This window comes from Cricetulus griseus, assembly GCF_003668045.3.
Source record: "Cricetulus griseus strain 17A/GY chromosome 1 unlocalized genomic scaffold, alternate assembly CriGri-PICRH-1.0 chr1_0, whole genome shotgun sequence".
In the NCBI taxonomy this organism is placed as follows: Eukaryota; Metazoa; Chordata; class Mammalia; order Rodentia; family Cricetidae; genus Cricetulus; species Cricetulus griseus.
Genome location: NW_023276806.1, coordinates 21713533 through 21738212, shown reverse-complemented (window position 1 = coordinate 21738212; position 24680 = coordinate 21713533). Strand labels below are relative to the sequence as shown.

The window sequence follows — 24680 nt, the reverse complement described above, 5'->3', positions numbered from 1 at the left end:
TCTCTCTCTCTCTCTCTCTCTCTGTGTGTGTGTGTGTGTGTGTGTGTGTGTGTGTGTGTGTAAGTTAGTATACTTTCAGAAGCATGGGTATTTACAGGAACATGGGCCTCTTAGCAGTTGTTCTGTGACACCACTGAAGAAAATCTCTCTCTTTTTCCCTCAGCAACCATTAACTGCAAATAGCCCCTCAGGGAGGGCCAGGCCCTCATGATGCTCTCCCCCTACCAACTGTTATCTGGTTAGAGATCCTCAGAGAGGGGTGGAGCCTCCTGCCCCCTCCAAGTAAGAATACTGGTGGGCCCAATGTTGTGCAGACCTTGCAGATCACAGCTACTGAGGTTCAATGATACCATGCCTGGTGAACATGGGTCGACAACCCTCCAGTCTCTCCAGCTCTTTCTTCCTTCCTTCCTTCCTTCCATTCTTCCAAGCTTTGGAGGGGTAACAGGACTGCCCCGTGGTGGGCTGAGTCCTCAGCAGCCACTTGGGCTCAATATTTTGATCATTTATGAGTCTGCAGTAACCTCCGCCCATTGCAAAGCTGATGGCATGTTAATCACTGGGTGTAAACAAGTGTTGAAAGACAAGTTTGTTGTATCCATTTAGCCAAACAACAGCATAGCTTCTCTAGCTGGGCCTATGATGTCATAGCCATAGGTTTTTGACCAGGTTTACGGTACCAATTGGAAAGTGCTCAGTTACCGTATAACAACCATGGTGCTTGTATGATGGGCAATACTGCCTAGCAGATTAGCAGACCTTCACAGCTGAGTAAGACTGTTGATAATAATTCTTCATCAGCCTCTATAGCCCCTTATGTCACCGTGAAAGCTATCTAGAAGGAGGAGGCTTCCAGCTCAATTACCATTTGATTTTCCTGTGGCCAAACCATGTGATATGTCCATCTGTAAGGTCTTATCGTCTAGTTTTGGCAGGCAGAATGATGGTTATTCTTCCAAGATGTGTGTGGGCAGTGTTTGCATATATGTGGGAGAATGCTGAATTTTCCAGTTTTTCCCCATGTGTGAAAGCACACACAGTCTTGGCACTTAGGGTGCTGATACTGAAGGACCACAAGTTAGAGGCCAGCTTGGGCTATATAATGAAACCTATTCTCATGAAGAAGAAGCAAAGTGGAGGAAGATGGGGAGGAGGAGTTTATTTTAATTTGTGTTCTGGGGGGCGGGGGCTGGTTTTTGAGAGGTTTCTCTATATAGCTCTGGCTGTCCTGAAACTTGCTGTGTAGACCAGGCTGGCCTTGAACTCAGAGATCCACCTGCCTCTGCCTCCTGAGCTCTAGGATTAAAGACACTTAATTTGTGTTCTTAACTGTTGGAATTACCACAAACCACAACACACAGAGCCCTGGCAGTCCTGTTTTTCAGGTGATGTTTTAGAAAAGGCTGAGAGGGCATTCCAGTGCCTTAGCCACTGGGCTGAGGGGTGAAGAGGAAGGGCTCTTCGAGAAGATGGCGGGGCTCTAGCCTTATTTCCTGTAGGTGCTGGTTCTGTGTGCTAAGCTCAAGGTAAAGTTATATAAAGAAAATACCTGACAGGTGTAGTGTTTCAGGCCTTTAATCATGGCACTCAGAGGCAAAGGCAGGATAATCTCTGAGTTCAAGGCCAGTCTGGTCTACATCATGAGCTTCAGGACTTCCAGGTCTATGTAGAGATCCTGTCCAAAAAAAAAAAAAAAAAAGTTTTAAAGAAGAGAGAATTATACTTGATTCTTTCTTCAAAGGCAGTTCAGAGAAATATGTATGTACATACATGAACTTCTCTAAAGTGTTGTTTAAATGTAAGCAACTAGGGTGATGTAAATGGTTAGTAATTGGTGAACATTTTGTCTACAGAAACAGATATGCAGTATGCAGCAAAAGTGTACCGTGATGAACGGCTGCGGAGGAAGGCGGATGCTCTCAGCATGGACAACTGCAAAGAGCTAGAGCGGCTGACCAGTCTCTACAAGGGGGGATAAGCCGGAAGTCCTGCCTACTCCTCCCGATGGACTCTGTCTTTTCTGTAATTTCATTTTGCAGTGAGGCTGAAGAAAATTTGATTAAAGACTAAGCTGAGTAGTTGACTCCTGAAATCTTGGACTGTTAATGATCTACTGGCTCATTTCAATAGTAAGAACTGAAAACTAAATATTTTAGTATGCTTCTGCAATTACTTTCACTTTAAAACCTTACATGATTCCTTATGATGTCTGGAGAGGATTATTACACCTGCAGCAATTGCCAGTTTTAGTGATTCTCTATTATTCCTTTGCCATGTAAATATTTTTAGAATGATTTTGTGTATATATGAGTGCTTGCCTTTTATTTAAATTATTTTAGTGTTTAGCTCCATGAGACACTTGGCTTAGGCTGATGGAATGGATGTCTATGACACAGTCAGATTTTCCATTAGGTGTTTGGGTGTGTGGAGTTTAAACAACGAAAGTTTCTCAAAAAGAAAAAGCAAAACTTTATATAAAATCTTATATCGGCATAGAAGGAATTGACATTTTTAATATTGTTCTTATATTCCAGAGTATGTAATGAGATAAATGAACTGGTGTATACTATCAGTATGCTCTTTAGCTTTATGAACTGCTAAGCCATACATAGGAACAAAATGCTATAAGATAGATTTTTAAAGAAAATATGATGATAAATATTATGCTAAATGAATTTTCAATGATAAATTGCAATTATGCCATTCACAATTCTGGTAATTAAAGGTTAGCCCCAAATGTTCATTTATGTGTCTTTCAAGGCTACTGAAGCTTATGAAGCAAAAGATGAACTCTCTTCCCATGGAAATTCAGTTTCATGGAGATAACTGAAGCAGGACCCCAAAGCAAATGGATTCTTCTACAAATAAGTAGTAAGAACAAAATGACCACCAACACCCAGCTTTGTGCCTTCCAACTGCGCTGGCTTCCTTGACAGCACATGATCTGTTGGGTCACACACAGCCCTGAGCAGAGACAGAGCAGCAGCTAGAGCAGTGATTGACAGCAAGGCGTCCTCAGAGCAGCTAGAGCAGTGATTGACAGCAAGGCGTCCTCAGAGCAGTAGCCAGAGCAGTGATTGACAGCAAGGTATCCTCAGAGCAGCAGCCAGAGCAGTGATTGACAGCAAGGCATCCTCAGAGCAGCTAGAGCAGTGATTGACAGCAAGGCATCCTCAGAGCAGTAGCCAGAGCAGTGATTGACAGCAAGGTATCCTCAGAGCAGCAGCCAGAGCAGTGATTGACAGCAAGGCATCCTCAGAGCAGCTAGAGCAGTGATTGACAGCAAGGCATCCTTAGAGTAGTAGCCAGAGCAGTGATTGACAGCAAGGCATCCTTAGAGCAGCAGCCAGAGTAGTGATTGACAGCAAGGCATCCTCAGAGCATTTTGAACTAAGCTCCACTTAGCACCAGGCAACTCATCAGATCATTAGAATAAGCTCCTTGTAACCAAATCTGTAATATATGGTGGGAAAACACAGCTTGAAGTTTTGGTGCTTATTGGGTTTGAAATGATTTCTGGTCTTCTATGTATAACGATAGTGATGGCTTCATGGTTTTGCTTCATAGAGTTAAAAAAGTGCAAACACATTTTTGGTCGTTTGTTGTCATTGCCCCTGCCCCAATCCCTTGCTCAAGAACTAGAACATTAAGTAGAGTGGCTTTGTGCTTTTGTTTAAGGGGTTTTTTTTTTCTAAATATTGCTGATTATGTCATCTGTTGAGTTTTTTTTAAATGGTTTCTTGTGTCCTGTTGTCAGATCCTTCAGTATAATACTTTGATTATAATAGTGGGTTAAATTACACACATTGTTTTAGGAGTCTGGACAGCCCAACCATGTCTAGAAACATGACCTTTAAAAGTAGGAGTGCTACAAAGAAAGGAAAAGTCCATTTTAAAGTTTTCACGAAATACATTTAATGTGACACTACCAAAATGTTGTATATCTTGTCATCTTTAGTAAGAACCTTTTCCTCAGCCAGCACTCAGGAGGCAGAGGCAGGGGAATCTCTGTGAGTTCGAGGCCAGCCTGGTCTCCAGAGCGAGTGCCAGGATAGGCTCCAAAGCTACACAGAGAAACCCTGTCTTGAAAAACCAAGAAAAAAAGAAAGAAAGAAAGAAAGAAAGAAAGAAAGAAAGAAAGAAAGAAAGAACCTTTTCCTCACCATCTGTTCATATTTTTCTTACTCTCTAAAGTCCAATCTTGACTTTTCTAGATTCTGAGGAATAATTTCAAAGGACTACGTTCCACAGTGACTGCCTCTACCTCTTCAGTATGTATCATCTTGCCAATTTTGGTCACCTCTTGCATGGATTCTTCTGCCTGCCCTCAGAAAGGCGAGGGTTGGCCTAGGAATCACTGCTCTTTGCTTGGAATAAACCTGGGGCTGAGTTTGACACTAGTGTCATACTCATAATCCCAGGGTACTCTGGGCCTTGTTCTCAGAGCCTTCCAAGTTCTGTTCTGCTTCCTTCAGCAAACTTCCTGTGTGTTACGTGAATTAGTGTTGTTTAGTCCGTGTGGATGGTTTTCTAAGGCCGCATGCCTCTAAACATAGCTGTTTGCACTTTCCCAGTTCTCTTCCTGTAGAATCTTCAGCTGCCATTTCAGCCATCCTTTTGTAGATCTCTGAATTGCATTGAACTATTACTATTCCTTTCATTCCATTTGCAGATTTCTGAATTGCACTGAATCATTATTGTTCCTTTAATTTCTTTGCGTTTTTGTCACCTGATGATCTAGTTCTCTGGTACAAGATGATGCGGCATAGTGCGTGTCTTCCCAGAGTCCTCTGGTCCTCGAGGAGGTGGCCATACTGCTTTTGTGATGCTTGCTTGCTCAATCTGTCCCTTTCTTTTTTTTTTTTTTTTTCTATTTTGAGTCTGACTATGTAGCCCTGGCTGGCTGGAACTCTCAGTGTAGACCAGGCTGGCCTGCAACTCACAGAGATTGGTCTGTGCCCTGCCCCAACCCATTTTGGAATGAATAGCATATACTCCCACATCTGGTAATAAAGTGGGGGGGGGTGTTTCATTTTGTTTTGTTTGTTTTGTTTTTTTGTTTTTCTGAAACAGGGTTTCTCTGTGTTGACCTGGCTGTCCTGGAACTCACCCTGTAGACCAGGCTGGCCTCGAACTCACAGAGATCCACCTGTCTCTGCTTCCCAAGTACTGGGATAAAAGGTGTGTGCCACCACCACCTGGCTATAATGTTTATTTTCATTCCGAGGAATACATAATTTTCCATTTTCCACGAAGATCGTGGGTCTCATGTTTAACATAGCCATTGAAGCATCCATTTCAAATTCTCTAGTTGTTAAAGCTCTGTGTTTCCTGCTTGTGTAAGTCCTTTGCTCTTACTTTTAAGAATTTAAGTCCACTGCATTTTTAAAGTCTTCTTTCTTGTATATTTTATCTAAAGAATGACATGTCATATACTCTGTTTCAACTTTCCTTAATCGTTCCCTTTCCTCTCCAGCCACATTTGCACTGATCATCTCAGTCTGTTCGGCTTTCCCCCTTCCTGCTGGCACAGCCTTTAACTTAGAACACTCGGCTTCAAGCTCTGTCAGTGAGTCAGCCTCCGGACATTCCTGTGATTCTTGGGACTGTTTGAAATGGTTTTATTATAAATTTTATTTATTCTTATGGTGTGTGTGTGTGTGTGTGTGTGTGTGTGTGTGTGTGTGTGTGTGTGTGAGTGTGTGTGTGAGTGTGTACCAAGAGGTCAGAGAACAACTTGCAGGAGTTAGTTCTCTTTTTTTTCCTTGTTCAATTCTGTGGATTTAGCTGGAGTCCTCAGACTTGTGCAGGAAGTATTTTACCACTGAGCCGTCTCACCAGCCCTCAGATTCTCTTAATTTCAAGGTAGTGTCCTCAGAGAGACTTCAGCCTCTTCATTATATAGCTCTTTCTCCCTGGTAATTATGTTTAATTTTTTCATTTTTCCCCCGTCTTTTTTCAAGAACTGTGCTTTATTAGCACATACTAATTATATATGAGATTGGGTTTCTTTATGACATTTTCATACACACATGTGTAATACATTCCTGCGTCTTCACTCCTCATGACCCTCTCTTGTTTCCTTCCTACTGCACTGATCTTTTTTCCTCTGTCTTGTTGATGATGATGATGAGGAGGAGGAAGAGGTGGAGGAGAACCCAAAGAGTTTTCATTATGGTTGCATGTAGGGCATAGGTGAGGGGTTATTTACAGAAACACAGGCACATCACCAGTGCTTGCAACCCTGGAGAAAATGTCTCCCTCCCTCATGAGCCCTAACTACCTACAGATGCTCAAGGGAATGCAGCCTTCACAGCAACATGTGGAGTGGCCCAACATTACAGAGACCATGTGCAGAATCAGTGTGATGACTATGCCATGGCCAGAAAGCAGTGTTCCACAACACGTCACCATGTCTCGCATTATTCCCACCCGTTCTGTAATGTTCTCTGAGCCTCAGAGTGCACGCTGAGCACTCAGTAGTCATGTCTTCTCATTACTGTGACCATTACGAGCTCTGAAGTTACTTCTGCCCACTACAAAAACAAGTTTTTCTGACAATAACTGGCTGTAGCTCTCACCTGTGGGCACAAAAACATAACAAGCACTTTGTTGCCTTTTTATTATAATGGAAATCTGCAATTGCAAAGTCTGTCTCCACTTGCATATGGTCTTTGGCCCTCATGGTTTTACATTTGCTAGTCTTGACTACACTGGTCTTATTTCACACTTTTTCTCTTTTTCTTCAAAGTAGTTCACTGTGTTTATTCGTAGTTTCTATTTGCCTTTGATTGGATTAAAAAATATAGAATTTTCATGTCATCCTTGCACAGGGGCCATGCTCTCTGTATTGTTCTGCTGTCAGTACATGTGCTGCAGAAGTGAGCACACATCATAGAATTTTTAACATTTTCTTGAGCCAGGCGTTGGTAGCGCACGCCTTTAATGCCAGCACTTGGGAGGCAGAGGCAGGCAGATCTCCGTGAGTTCGAGACCAGCCTAGTCTACAGAGCGAGTGCCAGGATAGGCTCCAAAGCTACACAGAGAAAACCAACCAAACAAAAAAGAATAAACCACCTAATAATGTAGCATTCTAATTATCTGTGAAAGCTCATATTTATCAGGAAATTTGTAGGAACTTGAATGAAAGTTTTTAAGCTATTTTTCCAGTTTTAGTGGGAAATTTACATTAATGTGATTGATATTTACATGAACCAAACCTACTTATGTCCCATCTTTAAAGGGAGAGAGAAGATAGGTCAGGTTATCAGATTGAGAGAAGCTAACACATGATAAAGTCACACATGGCTTGGACAGTATTGTTTCAGTTTCATTGCTGCATCCCATCACATTTTTGACATTATGGGTTAGATTAAACAAAACTTGGAAATAGCCGTGGGCGTAGTTGGCTAAGTGCCTGGTCTCTTAAGTGACATATGAAGTATTTAAGTAAAAACTGAGTCCTTAATGATGCCTTTGTTGTGGAAAATACTGCCTAGTGGCTTTTAATTTAATTTTATTTGTACTAATATGGCTTGAACTGAAAGATTTTTGGATTTGCTACTTACTCTTGTAATACAAACCCCAATATTTTCCTGTCTTCTAGCTACACAAGTTTAATTTTATTTGATCACCTTTATTGTTTCCCAGTAGCTTTTACCTTTGCATATTAATTAGGTTTCTAGGTGGCTTTATTTTTGAAGTTTGGTAACAGTAGTTATATTTATCAGTAGTTGACATTTTATCCCTTTATACATAGAGCAGCACACACACATGCTCACACACACACACTTTGGGAGGAAAGAAAACAGCACTTCTCCTTTTGCTTACCTTCTTCCTGAATACAGTGACATTAGTTATTCAGTCATCTTGAAGTCTTAGGATGTTTTTGACCACATAGGTTAATTGAACAGAGAAATCTCAAGTTTTCCATCTAATAAGTGAAACAACATTTTGAGACCTGATTGCATTTGAGTGCATAATCATTTCATACCCACGACATGCTTATTTATGATTTTCAATTGATAATTTTGCTAAGGAAAATCAAGGTCCTTAGAGAACGGGTGTGGCATGTGTGCAAGCACCTGTATGTCCCCCTGTGTCCGAGTACTTTGTTTTGTGCTGGCTCCGGAGTTCACAAGAACAGGAGTGTGCAATGCTAGCCCTTAACTCCAAATGCACTTTTAGGCTTAATTTTTTCTTGCTGTTCAAACTTTTACACTAATAATGTAAACTAAAATGAGGTTTTACTTTCCTTATCTGTATAAGTAATATTTGAAATGCAGTTGTTGAGCACATGATACAGTTGTTACTGTGTTCAGAGATATTTAATTGAAACTCCCACCTTTTAAAGCAGTGAAATATTTATTGGTATGCCAGTGGGCCACATAAGCCATCCTTTCAATTAGGCAAGTATTGTCACAAAGAACCAAATGGTTTAAAAAGGAACGAGTGTCTTTGCTCAGCTTCTCCACTTTAGGTTTGATTCTGGTTCTAGATGCTTCGCTATCCATCTTTTCATTCTGTGAGTTAAACTGAAAGGAAATCCATAACATTTTTATTATCTGTATAGAAAAATGTATGAAAGTGCACAGTCTGAATTTTAATCATGAGATAGCTAAAAATCCCTTGTCTAGTAGCCATATCAGAGTAGATAAAATCATTAAAATTCTTAGTAACCAATGAAAATAAAAGAATAGCCTGATAATAACCTCCACATTTTGTTTTTTTCTAAAATCCAGTTTTCCATTACAAATCAAAGACAGGTATGGTAGCTCATACATGTAGTCCCAACACTTAGGAGACCAAGTGAGAGAGGGAAATTATGGATTTGACGCTAGTCTGGGTACCTTGTAAGGCTGTCTCAAGTACAATAAAAACTAAAAACAAAAGCAGATAGAACCAGGTTGTTGAAGCAATTCTTGCACAACCTTTAATAATCTGGTAGGCTTCATAGTCCTGAATCCAGGTTCCCTTTTTAGTTTCATTTCTATGACAGATATTTTCATACAAATGGAAACATTTTTTCCTCAAAGCAATTATTCAAAACATGCTCCTTATATTAAGGATTATGTAACCACATTTTTGTAAATGCCCCCTGTGTAACTTTTTCCTATTATGTGATTCTTTTTCAATTAATTTGATCTTCTGCTGGTGTAGGGGCCAATAGATTTGTGAATATTCTGTGGATGTGTTCATGTATAAGTGTGTGTATATGTATATAAATGTATATATTTTCCAGCTAATAATACCTCAAATGTGTGATTGTTTAATAACTACCATACTGTTTGCACAGAGCAGGGCTTCCATTAGCAGTATGTATTCTTATTTAAAAATCTGGCTATCAGTCAACAGAATTTCATTGGCATGAAGTCGTTCAGTTGATTTCTATGTTCTTATGCAGATTTCCTATTATAAGGCCCATGTGTCAAGTAAAATTGTATCTTTCCGAGTCTGGTAACCCTGAAGTGGTTCTTGAAATGTCCTGCTTTAATAAGTTATTAAAACTTGGGTGACTGGTTGCTGAGATGACTAATAACTGCATAGAGGCAACAGACACCTGATGCAAGTGGCAGCAAGTCTGCCGGTTTCATCATGAGATTCTGGTTAGCTTTCCAAATGGTGCAGCTAACACTGGAAGGGACTTTTGAGTGATGCTAGCATTTTCATCATTACCTTTAAAATGAATTGAGTGGGGTGACTACAGTAAGAAAGAAACAATTGGTATTTGTAATTTATTTCTATTAAAAAGTGCTTACTTTCTGCTTTATTTATGGTCTTTAGATTGCTGTGTGAGACTTTCCATTTAAAGTTTTAATTTTATTTTTTTTAAGCTGCAGGTAATTTCCAAGGTGTGATACAGATTTCCAAGGTCTGGCAAGATTTTAATGGAAGCCTTGTGCTAGTAAAATGAAGTGCTATTGGTAAAGGAGATCTTTGTAGTGCATTCAAGATCACATAATTAGGTTTAAAAATGAAAGGTCTGATTTGTAAAAATTTAATGTTATATCAGACTTCTATAAGATTTCCTGTGAGAACTCTCATGCTGCTTTTGATTTTTAATGAATGTTCTAATGAATGATTTATGAATTTTTGTCTTTCAGTCTCTGTAATTTATCTCAACATAATAATAAAAAGAAGGATGTTCTCACCATGAAAGGGCTTGTCTTTATTATATTTTATCCTTTTGTTTTTTGAGACAGAGTCTCATCTGTATTTCTTGCTGTCCTGGAACTCACTTGCTCGCTCTGTAGACCAGGTTGGCCTCCAACTCACAGAGATCTGCCTTCCTTTGTCTCCTGGATGCTGGGATTAAAGGTGTGCGCCACCACTGCCGGACATATTTTATGTTCTTTAAATGCTCATTCTTTCATTCATTGAGCCCTTCAGTGAATTGTGAGTCCCTGCTGTATCACAGGTAATGAGCTAAGAGCTGGGAATATTAACTGATCAAGACAAAGCTCTAACTGTAAACTTAATCAAGAAAATATTATTGTCAGGGAAATAAATCTAGTTTTAATTTTGATACATGTTTGAGCATCACACAGTACAATGAGAACATTTATCTAGAGTAGCTAAACTGTTCTGGAAAGGTCAAGGAAGATTTCACTGAGAAGGTAAACTTAAGCTGAAACCCAAAAGATGGAAAAATGAGTGAGGTGAAATACTAGAGAAAAACTTCATGCAGTGTGTGCCAACTGATGTTATCATGAAAATGTTAGGATTCACAGCAGCTGAGGTTGCTTGCATAAGATCAAGCCAGTCAGCATTCTAGCATGGAGTGTGTGTGGGGAGCGTACATGGGCCCCTCAGTTCATAACTGGGGAGCTACGAACAGTTGATGGCTTCTGAGAGAGGGAGTGTCACTTTTCTTTAAGGGTGCTTACGGGCAGGTTAACCATGATCCATTGGGTACTCCCACAGGCCCAGGAGTATATGAGCAGCACAAACTGGACTTGATAGATTACTGGGGGGGAAAAGACACAAAGTTTGGGGAGTATGGTCATAGGGGTGGACCTAGGAAGACTTAGACCAGAGGAGTCTGGGGGGGGGATTAATATCAAAATACATTGTATGAAATTCTCCAAGAATAAAAGCATTAAAACTTTATGGAACCAGGCAGTGGTGGCACATACCTTTAGCCCCAGCACTTGGGAGGCAGAGGCAGGCTGATCTCTATGAGTTCGAGGCCAGCCTGGTCTACAGAGTAAGTTTCAGAACAGCCAGGGTGTAACACAGAGAAATGCTGTCTGAGAAAAAAAAAAAAAAAACTTTATGGAAATGAAAATAAACTTGTGTGACAATTTAGTATAAGAATTCCCAAGTAGGTGAGAGACTAAAGATAGGGTCCTAATCTTCGGAAGATGATACACAATGGCCATGGTATTGCACCTCAAGTCAGTGTCCAAAAATTTAGATGTTTTAAGGAGGGAGTCATGGTATCAGATTTGAGTTTTTAGTTATAATTTTAGTTGCTATTTGAAGGCTACAGCGATGTACTCCTAACAACTTGTTGAGCAGCTGGTAATATAACAGTTTCAGCAGTTGTGTTTGCTATTACTAAGTGGTGGTGTAGCTTGGGTCTTAAGTATCTTCCAACGGCTTATATGGTAAAACCTTGATCACTTGTCTCTCAACATGCCCATATCTTGATGTGCCAATACCAAGAAATGTCATCAATCAGCCATGAAAAGAAACTTGTAATACTGAGTTAAAGCTAAGTTGACTATTAGACTGATAATAAGCTGATTGACATGGGTGGATATTGATTTAATCTCACTGAACAGAAGTGAGGGCTTCAATCAAGAACTGAAAGATGTATGTGTAAAAGTCATTGTTAGGGAAACAGGGTGCAAGGGAAGAGGTCAGCAAACACGACTGCTGACTTAGAGAGTCAATGATTCCAACACAACTGTAAGGAGAAACTGGCTCACTGGTGTTTTGAGAGCTTCTGGGTTGGAGCAGAGAGAGAGACAGGAAGGAAAAATTTCAACTTTCAGTAAGCAAGAGAAAATGAAGATAGAACACAGTGGAAAAGGGTAGGTTCAGAACGAATTCATTGTGGAAAGAGTAAAACTGCAAAATAATAATTGATGATGATGGTGATGATAATAATAATAATAAATGCTGTCTCTTGAAGCGTTAGGAGACCAGAGAGAACGGGGATCTGAATCATGTTACGCAGTGTCCCACAGTAAAGAAAGAAATTGGGCTAGCCCTTTAGACCCAGCACTCAGGAGACAAAGGCAGGAGGATCCTGTGAGGTGGAAGCCCGCTTGGACTACATAGCAAATTCTAGGCCAGCCAGAAATATAGTGAGACCCTATCTCAAAATTATAATAGTAATTTTTAATTGAAGTATTTTAGTAATGAAAAGGAAAAGAAGGAGTGGCTTTTAAGGATGTCCCTTTCAATTTCTCATGTCACTTGTAACAATCTGAAATGACTAGGACCGGTCATCTGTTGAGCTGAGAGTAGTGAACACTGTCTTCCTCTCAGACAACTGAGGTAATAATGCCTATTCGACATTTCCAACATTTGTGTGTTTGCGCCCCTGCTTTTAGGGATTGGAAACTAAGAGTAGGAATGTATTCCCACACATCTTACTTCTTTTCAAGGTACACTACTGTTAAGAATACACGAGGTAAGAGGAAATCTGCCTCAAAAGCCATCAACTTCACTTTTCTGAGACGATCAGACCGTTGGGCCACTGGGCCATGACTTTTATCCCAGGTGGTTTCTATCTGTCTCTGCGTTTTTACAGGAGTCCACTAAGGTGACCATAGCGCAGCCCTTTGCCACAAAGAACTACCAAAGCATCAACAGTGAGAAACACTTGGGCCAAACCGATTGGAGAGTCCATTTTTGCTAGCATTCCCCTTAGAGTAGGTTTTCTTGAATGTACACACACAAAGATAGAGACCGTTTTTAGAGGGCAGAGCCAATGCAGATCCAGAGCCAAAGAGACAGCCCAGTTTAAAACAGACGCGACAAACCTGAGCCCACCGCCCAGGCTCCTGCATTGACTCCGGGTGGAAACTCAAGTGCAGAGCTTGTAGGCCGCGGGCGAGACAAGAAAATGGGGTCATCTAGGGACCGGGGGCCTCTAACAAGCAGGCCGTTCAGTCCGTGCTCCGCAAACGCCTCCACTCACAAGAAAAGAGTTCAGGTAATGGGCCTGGGGAAAGCGTGTGCACGGTCCGCACGGGAACGTCTTCCGCCGCGGAGGTGCTGGGTGGAAGCCAACCGGGGTGCAGGGACCTCAGGGGCAAGCCCCGCCGCGCTGGGCGCAGCGCGCAGGCGCACTGTCCGCCAGGCCGGCCCGGAACTTCCGAATCGTCCTCGCGAGCCCAGCAAGTTCTTCCTGGAAGGCGGCGGAGGTCACGAGTCATGTGACAGCGGCTTGACAGGCGGCCTGAGGGAGGCGACGGAACTGCGGGGACAGCCGGGCAGGTGGCCCCAGGCTGGAGCGCGCGCGCGTGGGTCTGCGGGGCTCGCCCCTTCCGTCGGCGCGGGGACCCGGTGGCCGGGTGGGTGGCCGGGCAGGCGGGCGGGCGGAGGCGGGACGTGGGGCTGGCGGCCACCTCCCCACCCACGCCCTCCGGGCCCTGGCTTGGGGGAGTCTCGTGATGCGGGGTCTGGGGAGGGCGGTGAGCCCGGGATGCAGGGAGAGTCACCAAGCTTCTCTTCCAGGCGAGCAGTGATCCTGCGCGGGAGAGGGGGTCATCATGGCGGATGTGAGTCCACACCCCTTCCCGACAGAGAGCGGGGGTGGGGTGGGAGGATTGCGCCGGCCACCGAGTGCTGCCCCTCCTCCCGGATCTGTTGCCCCGGGGGCTGGCAGGGTCCCGGGTTTCCATCAGCAGTGGTTGTGGAGGGCCACCCAAGTGCCTTAGCCTGAGAGAACGGTCTCCCCCACCCACCCCCGCCTCCCAGTCCTGGTGGGCACGCGAGAGCCCCGTGTAGCTCACATCTGAAATTCTAAAGGACCGCTGATTCCCAACCCACTAAGAGCTCGCCATGTCTCGTTAGGTCCTTTGTTGCAATCTAAAAGGATTTCTGACGGGTGCGCCTTTTGCAACCTATGCTCCGTTTTTGTGCGTCTGTTTAAGACGGGAGCATCAGTGAGTTCGTGGTGGTGGCATGGAATAAGATACGCATCCAGGGTTGAGATAAAGGTTCAAATCGGCACACCTTGAGGTGGGGCTCGTCGGTGATACCCGAACTGTCAGTGAGTGAGTGCAGATGAGTTTGTATCAGACAAGATCGCCTTCTGTTCTCTTGGTCGGAACCACGTTCCATGTTAAATACATCACATTGGCCTTATCTTTGTCAAGAAACTGAATATCAGAGTAGCTCAACTGACTTAGGATCATTAAGAACGGTTGTGGGGAAATCTCTATGGACATGAGAAGAGGTTCATCGACTGTTCCCAAATAAATACAGTATTATCAGGATGTAAGTTACTATGAAACACATGATTTCGTTTTATAGCAAATATGTATCTGTGGTTCCCTTCTCCAGGAACACCAACCTTACTAACCTTAACATACACACCTTGCTAAAATCTTACAGCATTCTTAGGATGTGGGGTTTGTGGTTATCCCTGTTGCATATAATGAAACATAATGATACTGAGGCCTAGAGAAGGTTAACTTCTTCCAAGCTATACAAGTAAAAGATGAGACCCCAGTTAAGAATGGTGACTTCATATCCTTTAAAGGGGCATATGGACAGACCTAGAAAAGCATACTATAATACGATTTTTAAAAATTATTCTCTTTCAGGATCTAAAACGATTCCTGTACAAAAAGTTGCCAAGGTAAGAAATTACTAATTTGTTGCTGATTAAATTCTGTGTAACATTAATTTTACAAGGAATTTTGTTTCACCTTTTTAGATTAGTATCTTATGTGTGTCATGGTAATGATGTCCCACATTTAAATTCATAATTAACCCCAAGTATCATAAGTAATGACTTGAATTTATAGATAGATGATATAAGGCTAGAGCTGTCTTAAGACTTTTTATGTTTAATATGAAATAGGTGCTGGAGCCCAGAACTTAGATTTCTGGACACTTTCAGGTTTTTTTTTTTTTTTAGATTTATTTATTTATTTTGTATAGTGTTCTGTCTGCATGTACACCTGCAGGCCAGACTCTAGAGGGCACCAGATCTCATTACAGATGGTTGTGAGCCACCTTGTGGTTGCTGGGAATTGAACTCAGGACCTTTGGAAGAGCAGTCAGTGCTCTTAACCTCTGAGCCATCTCTCCAGCTCCACTTTCAAGTTTTTTACAATGCACTATCATAATTGTGTTTGGATTATAGTTTAAGGCTGTTGGGTAAATTTAAGAAAACAAATTAAGAACTCGCCATTATTTTTAATGTCATTGCTGAGTGAGCATAATCCAAAAATATGAGGTTCAGACAAGGGTTCATACTTAAAACCTCAGCCCGTGCTTTGGATGCTGTTGTACAAAGGCTCAGGTGTTAATGTTACAAACGTCTTTTTTACATAGTTTACAGATCCAGAGGACTTTCTCACTTGAATTCATTAAAACTCACCTTAGTTAAATGGGGAAAAAAAGATGCCTCTGTTGACAGTGCCTCTTTTGTCTACATTCACAACTGTTCACAGATCTGTGATCATCCAGGATGAGACAAGAGGGAGGGGAAGAATGACTTGAGTGTTGTGTTTTCACGTTCCAGAACAAAGCAATCAGACTGGATTGAATAATCTTTGAGATAGTCTAGGGGAATATTCTAGGAAACCCTTTCCTATCTCCTCAGTCTAGAGTTATGAATAGTTGTTTGGATATTAGTTTATCTCTGTGGGTTGGGAAAAAATGAATGATTGTTTTGACTCTTGGTTGAATTGTTAGATGTGTTTGAATATTATGTTACACTTTTATCTGATTATAGATCAGTGGAGATAATGACAATGAGTTCTAGTTTTGACTTACTTGTATTTCTCTTATGGATTCATGAAGAAAACACTATTGGTGTGTTGAATGAAATAATGGGAAATCATTAAGCTAATTTTAATTCTCTTCCTTTGACTAAAATGGCAAATTATAGAGACTAGCTGCTGGTTCTTTTTTCACACGAATGGGCAGCATGACGGCAGTTGTAGCTTTGTATACTAACTCGTGACAACAGAAACAGTGGGATAGGCTAAAACCATGCTGGGGAACTTTAGTGACTAGTGGAGGAAATAATAATCGCTTTGTGACCTTATCTCTTTTCAAACATTAAAACTTCTCTCATTATTGCTTCCAAGTATATTCGGGAATGCAGACTGTCCTCCCTTGCTTTCCATGGCTGTGATAAAACACTGACTAGGAGAACACGGAAGAAAGGGCTTATCTCATCATGAAAGGGCAGGGCAGGAATGGAAGTAGGCGCCGTGGAGGAGTGCTGCTTATTGGCTTGTCTCCCGTGGCTTGCTCAAGCCTCTTTTTTATACACCTCAGAGCCACCTGCCCTGAGGTGGCATCACCCTCATCAGCCGTCAATCAAGAAAATGCCCTGCACTTACCTACAGGCTGGTCCAGTGGAGGAGGCATGCTCTCGATTGAGATCCCCCTTCCCAGAATCTGCCAACCTTGTGTCAACCTGACAGAAATCTAACCAGCACACAGTCAGGTCACTAACTAGTATTTGCTTAGTATACTAAAACATTAAGAACCTTGTGACCATGAGCTGGGCACGGTGGATAGGCCTGTAATCCCAGCATTTGGAAGGTGGCAGAAGTGGAGATTCTGTCTCAAAACAACAACAAGGATGGTTAGATGGCTCAGTAGGAAAGGCACTTGTTACAAAACCTGATGTGGGAGGTGTGACATGCATAGTTGAAGTACAGAGCTGACCCATACACACTGTCTTCTGACCACATGCTTGCTCACACACAGTAAATAAAAATGTTTGCAACAGCAGCTGCACAGCAAAGGAAACTGAGTTTGGGGGTTTGTTGTTGTTGCTTTTTATGGAGTCATTTCCGGCTGTGCTCCTCTCATTTGCCTTCAGATAAGGACCCAGGCGTCTTTTCTTCTCTGGGCCTCACCTCCCACCAGCTTTCCTTGTTCCATCCTTTGTATTCCCCATGCCAAGAAGTCCTGGAGCTTCCCTTTGATGTTTGTGTGTTTGTTGTGACGTTTTCATCCAGTTGCTTTCCTTATTCGTGTCAGGAAGCTTACCTCCACTGGGTACCCCTGGCTTCCTATCTGAGCAGCTATAATGGTGACTATAATTAGTTGAAAGTAAATGTTTGTTTTCTTTTTGAATTCTGACAATTTACCTTTTTTGGTAAGGCCCATACAACAGATATATGCAGTTTAAGAATATCATAAAGGCAGAGTGTGTCTCAGTGATAGAGTATTGGCCTCGCACTCCAAAGGCCCTGGGTTCAATCTGCAGCGCTTCCAAAGGGGCAGAAGAGTATTTGCCATGGCAAATGGCTTTGGTGGAGTTCATGCATTCTTGTTTTTGTTATCTTTAATTTCTATTCATGTGTGGGGGGGTCGTATGTGCACTGTGTGCATGGCCTGTGTCTGGAGGGCCAGGAGGATGTCAGGTCGCCTGGGACTGGAGTTGCAGATGGTTGTGAGAGGACATGTGGATACTGGGAATGGAACCTCAACAAAATCAGACCAGTTCCAGGTAGCAATCAATATATTTTTTAAAAAGATTTATTTATTTATTTATTTATTTATTTATTTATTATGCATACAGGGTTCTTCTGGCATGCCAGAAGAGGGAATCAAATCTCATTATACATGGCTGTGAGCCACCATGTGGTTGCTGGGACTTGAACTCAGGACCTCTGGAAGAGCAGTCAGTGCTCTTAACCTCTGAGCCACCCCTCCAGCCCCCGAGCATCTATCTTTTTAAAAATGATTTGTTTATTTCTATTTTATGTACATTGGTGTCTTGCCTGCGTGTATGTCTGTGTGAGGGTGTTGGGTCCCCTGGAACAGGAGGTCCAGACAGTTGTTGTGAGCTGTGACGTGGGTGCTGGGAATTGAACCAGGTCCTATGGAAAAGTAGCCAGTGCTCTTTTAATTTGGTGATTTTTGAGTAGACAGTGTATTTATAAAATTCAAGATTCTGAAGCCTCCTCTGCCTGTCATTCAGTCACGTAGTTCTGCTGCTAGAAGAATCTGGTGACAGAGGTATCTGTGTACTTACAACAGACACAGATGTAAGTGTACACTTGTACATGCTTGTGTGTGTGCAATACACAACACACATGAGGCTTGCTTACACATTTTGTTATATAATTTGTTGACTAAGTTATATTTTTCAAAACTGGAGTTTCTTTTTTACTTAAGAATATAACTTTGAGGGGCTGGAGAGATGGTTCAATAATTAAGAGCACTTGCTGCTCTTGCAAAAGACAGGGACAGGTTAAGTTCCCACCACCCTCATTTTTACATGGGCGTAACTCCAGTCACATGTCAGCTGTCACTCCAGTTCCAGGGACTTTGATGCTGTCTTCTGGTCTTGGAAGGCACCTTCATTTGTGTGGCACATATACACGTAGACACACAGATTTAAAAAGAATTAATGAGAATATATGGCTCAGTGGGTAAAGACTTAATATGCAAGTCTAATGACCCAAGTCTGGATCCTCAGAACTTGCCTCAAGTCAGTGCTCCTGTAGTGAAATGGGAAAATCCCTAGAAGTTCATGGCCAGCTAGCTGGCAGTGGCAGGCAAGAGGCCCAAGGCTGTCGTCTTATCTCTGCTCTCTGTCATGCGCGCTCTCTCTCTCTCTCTCTCTCTCTCTGTCTGTCTCTCTGTCTCTCTGTCTCTCTCTGTGTCTCTCTCTCTCTGTCTCTCTCTCTTGAGAATTACCATCATGAGTCTGAGGTACTTATTTGTAGAAATGAAAATGATTTTGTAATGCTGAACTTTGTTTTCTTGTAGCGTTGAAGGGCTCCATGCAATTGTTGTGTCAGATAGAGATGGGGTGCCTGTTATTAAAGGTAAAACTGAGTACTTTGTGCATATGGCGTGTTTATTTTTGACAAAAAAAGTGTCTAATATTTAAATAATTAAAACTATATAAAGCTTATTTGAACAAATTGGAAAGACTGTGTTAGTTTTTGAAGAAGTTATGTACTTTGTCTGTTGCAGACTGGGTGTGGAATCTGTAGTGGGCTCCATGTCAGCTGGATCTTGTTCACATCTGGAATCTCTGCATGCATTTACCATAGGCCCCGGTTTTTCACTGAAGATGCTTATGATATAATATAAGCTATTAAATATATCTTCAGTATTGAAAGTGAGAGTGCAAGGCAGGCTAGCAGCCAATCCCCGAACCACATCTCTAGTTCAGATGGATGGTTTTTAAATCTTCTATGGGTTTTTGCTTCTTCACTAGAAACATATTTTTTGAAACTTTAATGTCATAATTACTTTAGTTGATCTGAACTTAGGAGTTTTAGAAATGCATCTTTACTGAATCTTGAGAATGTCATGCACGTGTACCATGTGTTTCGACTATATTCACTACCGCCCCCTAACCCACCCGACATGGTTTTGGCTGATTCTCGGCTTTCATTTTTTTAACATGCGTTTGCTGTAACAGAGTTAGTGTGAACTCAGATGGTTGACCGTTTGTATCTTCTGGCATGATCCAAGTGGATGTTGCTAGTTTTACTTAGCAAAGATTAAACAATATCATGCATTTTTTTTTTTTTTTTACAATTTCATTTCTACATCAATGCAAACATATCAGGTAGTTTTTAGACATTAGGATTGAAACCTTCCTTAGAGGTCACCTGGGTTAGTCCTTCCATTTTGTACATTAACACAATCAACTTCGGAGAGGATCCTGCCTGTCCACAGCTGTGGACTGAGTTGGTGACAAGACATGAGAATCCATTATCATGTGTCTCCTACCACACAGCGTGGGTGGCCATGGGCAGGCCACCTGTCTTTTCTCACCTCCACATAGAAGGCTTGGATGATTCTCCAGCCCTAATGTTCTTTCTCAGAATTTCTGGGAAAAGCTCCATACTTAACTGATGCAACCTTGAATGACTGACAGGAAGATGAAGCAGGCAGCCGACCATGGGGCTGTAAGCTTGTATGAGAGACACTGATTCTGGGGGTTTTATGAGAGCAAATGATTTTGAAGCTTTTTCCATTTTATTCTAGTGTGTTATTAGATGACCAGAATATTCACTTTATTACATGTAAGTCAGCGTATCTTCCCTGAGTTAGGAATACTGAATGAACTTCTGATTAAGTAATTTTTCCCACCTGGATTGATGAGACCCAGTTAGTAGTAGTAGGGTTTTCAACACTGTAAATGTACCTTTGTGCCTAGGTTTTTATTGCTTTTAGAAAGTTGCTGTTAAACCCTTTCCTCCTACTCTGTATAATTTTATTTAATTTTCTTTCCCCAGTGGCCAACGACAGTGCTCCAGAGCATGCCCTGAGGCCTGGCTTCTTATCCACCTTTGCCCTCGCAACAGACCAAGGCAGCAAACTCGGACTTTCAAAAAATAAAAGTATCATCTGTTACTATAATACCTACCAGGTTGGTATATTCAATACATAGCTACCAAATGCTTCACTGGTTTCACCTAGCATTTTTATATCTTTTTTTTTTTTTTAAGATTTTATTTATTTATTTATCATGTATACAACATTCTGCTTCCATGTATATCTGCACACCAGAAGAGGGCACCAGATCTCATTATGGATGGTTGTGAGCCACCATGTGGTTGCTAGGAATTGAACTCAGGACCACTAGAAGAGCAGTCAGTGCTCTTAACCTCTGAGCCATCTCTCCAGCCCCCTTTTATATCTTTTTTATAAACTGGTTTTCATATAAGTCTAAATTTTAGCATGTGGAGGATAGAATTTAAGAAAAATTAGTCTTCAAAATACTTATGTTAAAACTAGTCTTTTTTGATATTTTTTTGTCAGGAAATAATTATTATGGAAAAATACTAAAAACTTTAAAAATAAAGAGCTTGTTATTCTATGAAATATGCTGCGTTAGGTCACTGTTAACTCTAGTAGATGTGTACTTTGAGGGGTGCTGTGAACTCCAGTAGATGGTGCCATTAGCTTACACAGCTGTGATTCAACACAGTTCCTATGTTGTGATGGTAAAAGACCTGCCTTGAAAAGTCAGTGATCAGCTGCTTAAATGTGTTGTTTCAGCTGAATCATAACTGTGTTTTCACCATACAACACACTATTTAGATCTCATTTTCTTTTTAGGTGGTTCAATTCAATCGTTTACCTCTGGTCGTGAGTTTCATAGCCAGCAGTAATGCCAACACAGGTATGTTAGAAGTCTTGCAAATGCGTATTTTACTTCTCTATAGTACTATGCTTGTAGCCAGGCATGGTGGCATGCACAGCATGATCGATTAGGAATGACAGACATGGAGTGAGAAAATCTGCATTTGTGGCTCAGCCCCACTTTCTCTTCAACCTGATTCCTATTTTCCATGTCCGAATAACAGGGACTTCTCCGTCTTACAGGGTCATTTTCATATGCAAATGAGATTGGATTTTTTTGCAATAGAAGCTAGTTCAGTGTTGCATTTTGTGTGCTATTTATACTCACATTAAAACAGCCTACAGAAATGAAGGGTTAAAGAATATAAACTAAACAGAACACATATTAAATGCTAAAAATGACTTAATTCTATAGACTCACTAGTTAAATTACAATTTTAAGATTTTTGAATACTTGTAAAAAAGTTGAGTTTGACTGAGATTTTAAAGATAGTTTCTTCTTTTCTGTTGCTGTGGTGAAATGCTCTGACAACAGCAACAGGAGGAGAAAGGGTTGATTTTAGCCAGCGTTCATAAGAAAAATTTTCTTTTCCTTTTTTGGGGGTGGGGAGTGGTGTTTCGAGACAGGGTTTCTCTTTGACTTTGGAGGCTGTCCTGGAATTAGGGCTTGTGGACCAGGCTGGTCTTGAACTCACAGAGATCTGCCTGCTTCTGCCTCCCAAGTGCTGGGATTACAGGAGTGTGCCACTACTTCCCGGCTGAAAACTTTTCTAACATTCTGATTTTTTAAATCTCTTTTAGGACTAATTGTCAGCCTAGAAAAGGAACTGGCTCCGTTATTTGAAGAACTGATAAAAGTTGTGGAAGTGTCTTAATCTAAAAGTGGTTTTGATGTATACCTTGCCTTCATTGCAACAACACTGTACCAGTCCAGCAATCTTTAGACCACAGTAATACTTTATCTATGTATTCAGAGGGCCGCTTTTCCACCTTACACTAAAGAAGAGCCTATAGCTATAATTTATAGACAGATCAATTGTTGTATTTATGTGTATAAAGTCTTTTCTTACTTAGTGAGATCTGGAAACGCCACAAAAATGGTTCATTCTGGTGCAGCTCCCATGGAGTTAGTGTGGATGCCTGATAATGGGTGGTATTCTACCCAGTGCATCAGGATCAGATTGATGCTCTGGAGCCAGCAAGCATGCCAGCTGCACAGTGCTCCCGCTCCACAAGCCAGAGACTTCCTGAGAATAATAATGAGGACATATTTTTCATAAGAGTTTATTTTATTTCTTTGCATTGGGTGTGAGGAAGATAAATGGCTTAGTACAAATAATAAATACGTACAATCACTAACTTCTGTCTGTATATGATCTCAGCGAAGATGAGTATTACCAGTGGATTTGATCTTTGAGGGTGCTGCTCTTCAGTGAGAACGAAAATCACTGCTCTTGGTTTCTCTTCTACTTTCTGTAACAGTGCTTCCATGATTGTGCTCTCTCTACATTGGAAATGCCGTGTTACTGAATTCTGTTTCCAGTATCAGTATGTATATAAAATGACAGTATAGCCGTTTTTCATACACAAATATAAATAAAATAGTATTTTTAAAAATACAAAATGAGCTTTGTACAGGCCTCTTTTTTCAGACTTTCAAAACTGCAATGGGTGAAATTAATTCTGTCTTCAGCCACATGGATAGGCAGGGTTTGTATTGGGAGATTGTTTTACCTAACTGTCAAGAAAACCTCATCCATGAGCCTGACTGGATCACCAGGAGCTTATATCTGCTTCATACACCTAAGAGGTTCAGGAGGGGATCAACCATTCAGGTTCTGGCTCTCCTCGTCATCGTCTGTCATGATTCATTTCACACGCATTGCTTGTGTGCCAGTCTCCGGCACTCCCACGGCACAGCTGTAGAGTCCATGTTGGCTTGGAGTGTGTGCTCAGGGATGGCTCTCCACATGGAGTAAGTGCTGGCTGGCGATGTCCTTGGGTTATTACCTATGGACGCTGCTGTTGGGTCACTATCTCAGGGGATATATGGGATACGTTATTCATCTGCTGAATCTCATCTTTAAAATGAGATTTGTAATTTCACTTATACAATAGATAATATATATAATTTTAAATTATTATGTGTGTTTGTGTGTGTGTGGTGAGGGGTATGTGTATGGGTGCCTGTAGAGGCCAGAAGAGGCACTGGAGTTGTGAGCTGTCTGATGTGGGTGCTAGGACTCTTTCTGGTCCTTTCTCCAGTCCCCTTAAATCATTTTTTTTTAATGACTTTTATAGAATCCCTGTCTATGATAGGGCAGAAATGTTTTAAAAAGTAAAACTGGTCCTCCAGCACAGGTGGCTAAGCAACTCTACTTGAAGTCCTGGCTACACAGCTTGAAGCCATGGCTCAAATCTGGCCTTCCACTGTATGGTTTCCTTGGTGAGGAAGAGATTAGTGACGGTCTGAAGTGTAGAAGGGGGAAGTAGGATCTTAGGTCCTCTACCACAGTCTTCATGCTGTCTGTGCCGAGCAGGCTCACATCATCAGAATGGGGGAGGGGTGGAGGCTAACACACTGCTGCATGCCACCTGCCTAGGAAAGCAGACAGAGGGGCACCTCACAGTGTTCTGATGCCCAGAGGCTGGGAAGCAGGGTCAGCTTCTCAAACTGCACTACTCTTCCCTCACCCAAGGGAAGATTTTACCATCCTAGCAGGAATGTGTGGAGCAAGATTTTCCCAGGAATTTTGACAGTTATTGCTAACGTTTGGCTGTGTCTTTCTTAGGGGAACTTGGACACACGCCTCACTCACTTTCCTCCCACATCCCCCTGCTCTGGTCTGCTGTCTGCACATGGCATCCTCCCTTCTGCCATTTCGGATTTAGGGAACTAGCCAAGAGCTCCCCACCAGGCTCTTCTTTGGAAGTAAAGCATGATGCTCTCACTGGACAGCCAAGAACAGATAAGGCATGTGACCTGGTCCTAGGCAAATAGGTGTGTGTGTGCGGTAGCTCCCCCATTTCAAGTCAGCCCCTCTAACAGATGGCCTAATGCCCTGCCCACTCTTCTACACTGCTTTGCAGACCCCTCCCAGTATTGACTGCTGCGTGTGCGTGCGCGTGCGCGTGCGCGTGCGCGTGCGTGTGCGTGTGCGTGTGCGTGTGTGTGTGTGTGTGTGTGTGTGTGTATTGCCCTTTCCATATTCAGCTAAATCCCTGGAGGAATGTGGCTATTTCCTGAGCTTCTAGTCTTCTGTGAAGAACCATTGCTATCTATGGTATTAATCAGTTATATTTAAGTTTTAAAAGTCTACAGGAATCTTTCTGGAGAAAACATTCCCACACTAATGAGAGTGGAAAAGAGGAGACATCCAGGGTGGACCAAGGCCAGGACAGCTCCTGAACGG

At 41.9% G+C, this 24680-nt stretch overlaps 2 protein-coding genes and 1 pseudogene across 9 annotated transcripts in view; 2 read left to right on the top strand and 1 right to left on the bottom strand.

The window, feature by feature from the left end:
* Window positions 1-10158, top strand: part of Dnajb14 (DnaJ heat shock protein family (Hsp40) member B14) — a 46832-nt gene extending 36674 nt beyond the window's left edge. For 2 of the 3 annotated variants that reach the window (XM_027395791.2, XM_027395792.2), the window contains one exon: window positions 1854-10158. In XM_027395791.2, the coding sequence (XP_027251592.1) occupies window positions 1854-1978 (125 nt within the window). In that variant the 3' untranslated portion in view covers window positions 1979-10158. The remainder of the gene's footprint in view (window positions 1-1853) is intronic. The other variant, XR_003481297.2, reaches the window with a different exon arrangement.
* Window positions 6800-6889, bottom strand: LOC113831559 (annotated as a pseudogene).
* Window positions 10159-12542: 2384 nt separating the features above from the next.
* Window positions 12543-22886, top strand: Lamtor3 (late endosomal/lysosomal adaptor, MAPK and MTOR activator 3). Of its 6 annotated transcripts, none has more exons than XM_027395796.2 (7): window positions 13338-13478; window positions 13693-13736; window positions 14787-14821; window positions 18931-18989; window positions 20418-20551; window positions 21244-21307; window positions 22069-22886. In XM_027395796.2, exons 2-7 carry the CDS (start codon window positions 13728-13730, stop codon window positions 22140-22142), a joined length of 375 nt encoding a protein of 124 aa, XP_027251597.1. In that variant the 5' UTR covers window positions 13338-13478; window positions 13693-13727; the 3' UTR covers window positions 22143-22886. The 6 variants fall into 6 exon arrangements, with proteins under 6 accessions (XP_027251595.1, XP_027251594.1, XP_027251597.1 ...); XM_027395797.2 differs by having other exon boundaries at window positions 13341-13482; XM_027395798.2 differs by having other exon boundaries at window positions 13376-13452.
* Window positions 22887-24680: the final 1794 nt, after the last annotated feature.

What these genes read in the sequence shown, in the direction of transcription:
- Lamtor3 (XM_027395793.2), top strand. Translation starts at nt 13,079, where the DNA reads ATGGGGTCATCTAGGGACCGGGGGCCTCTAACAAGCAGGCCGTTCAGT.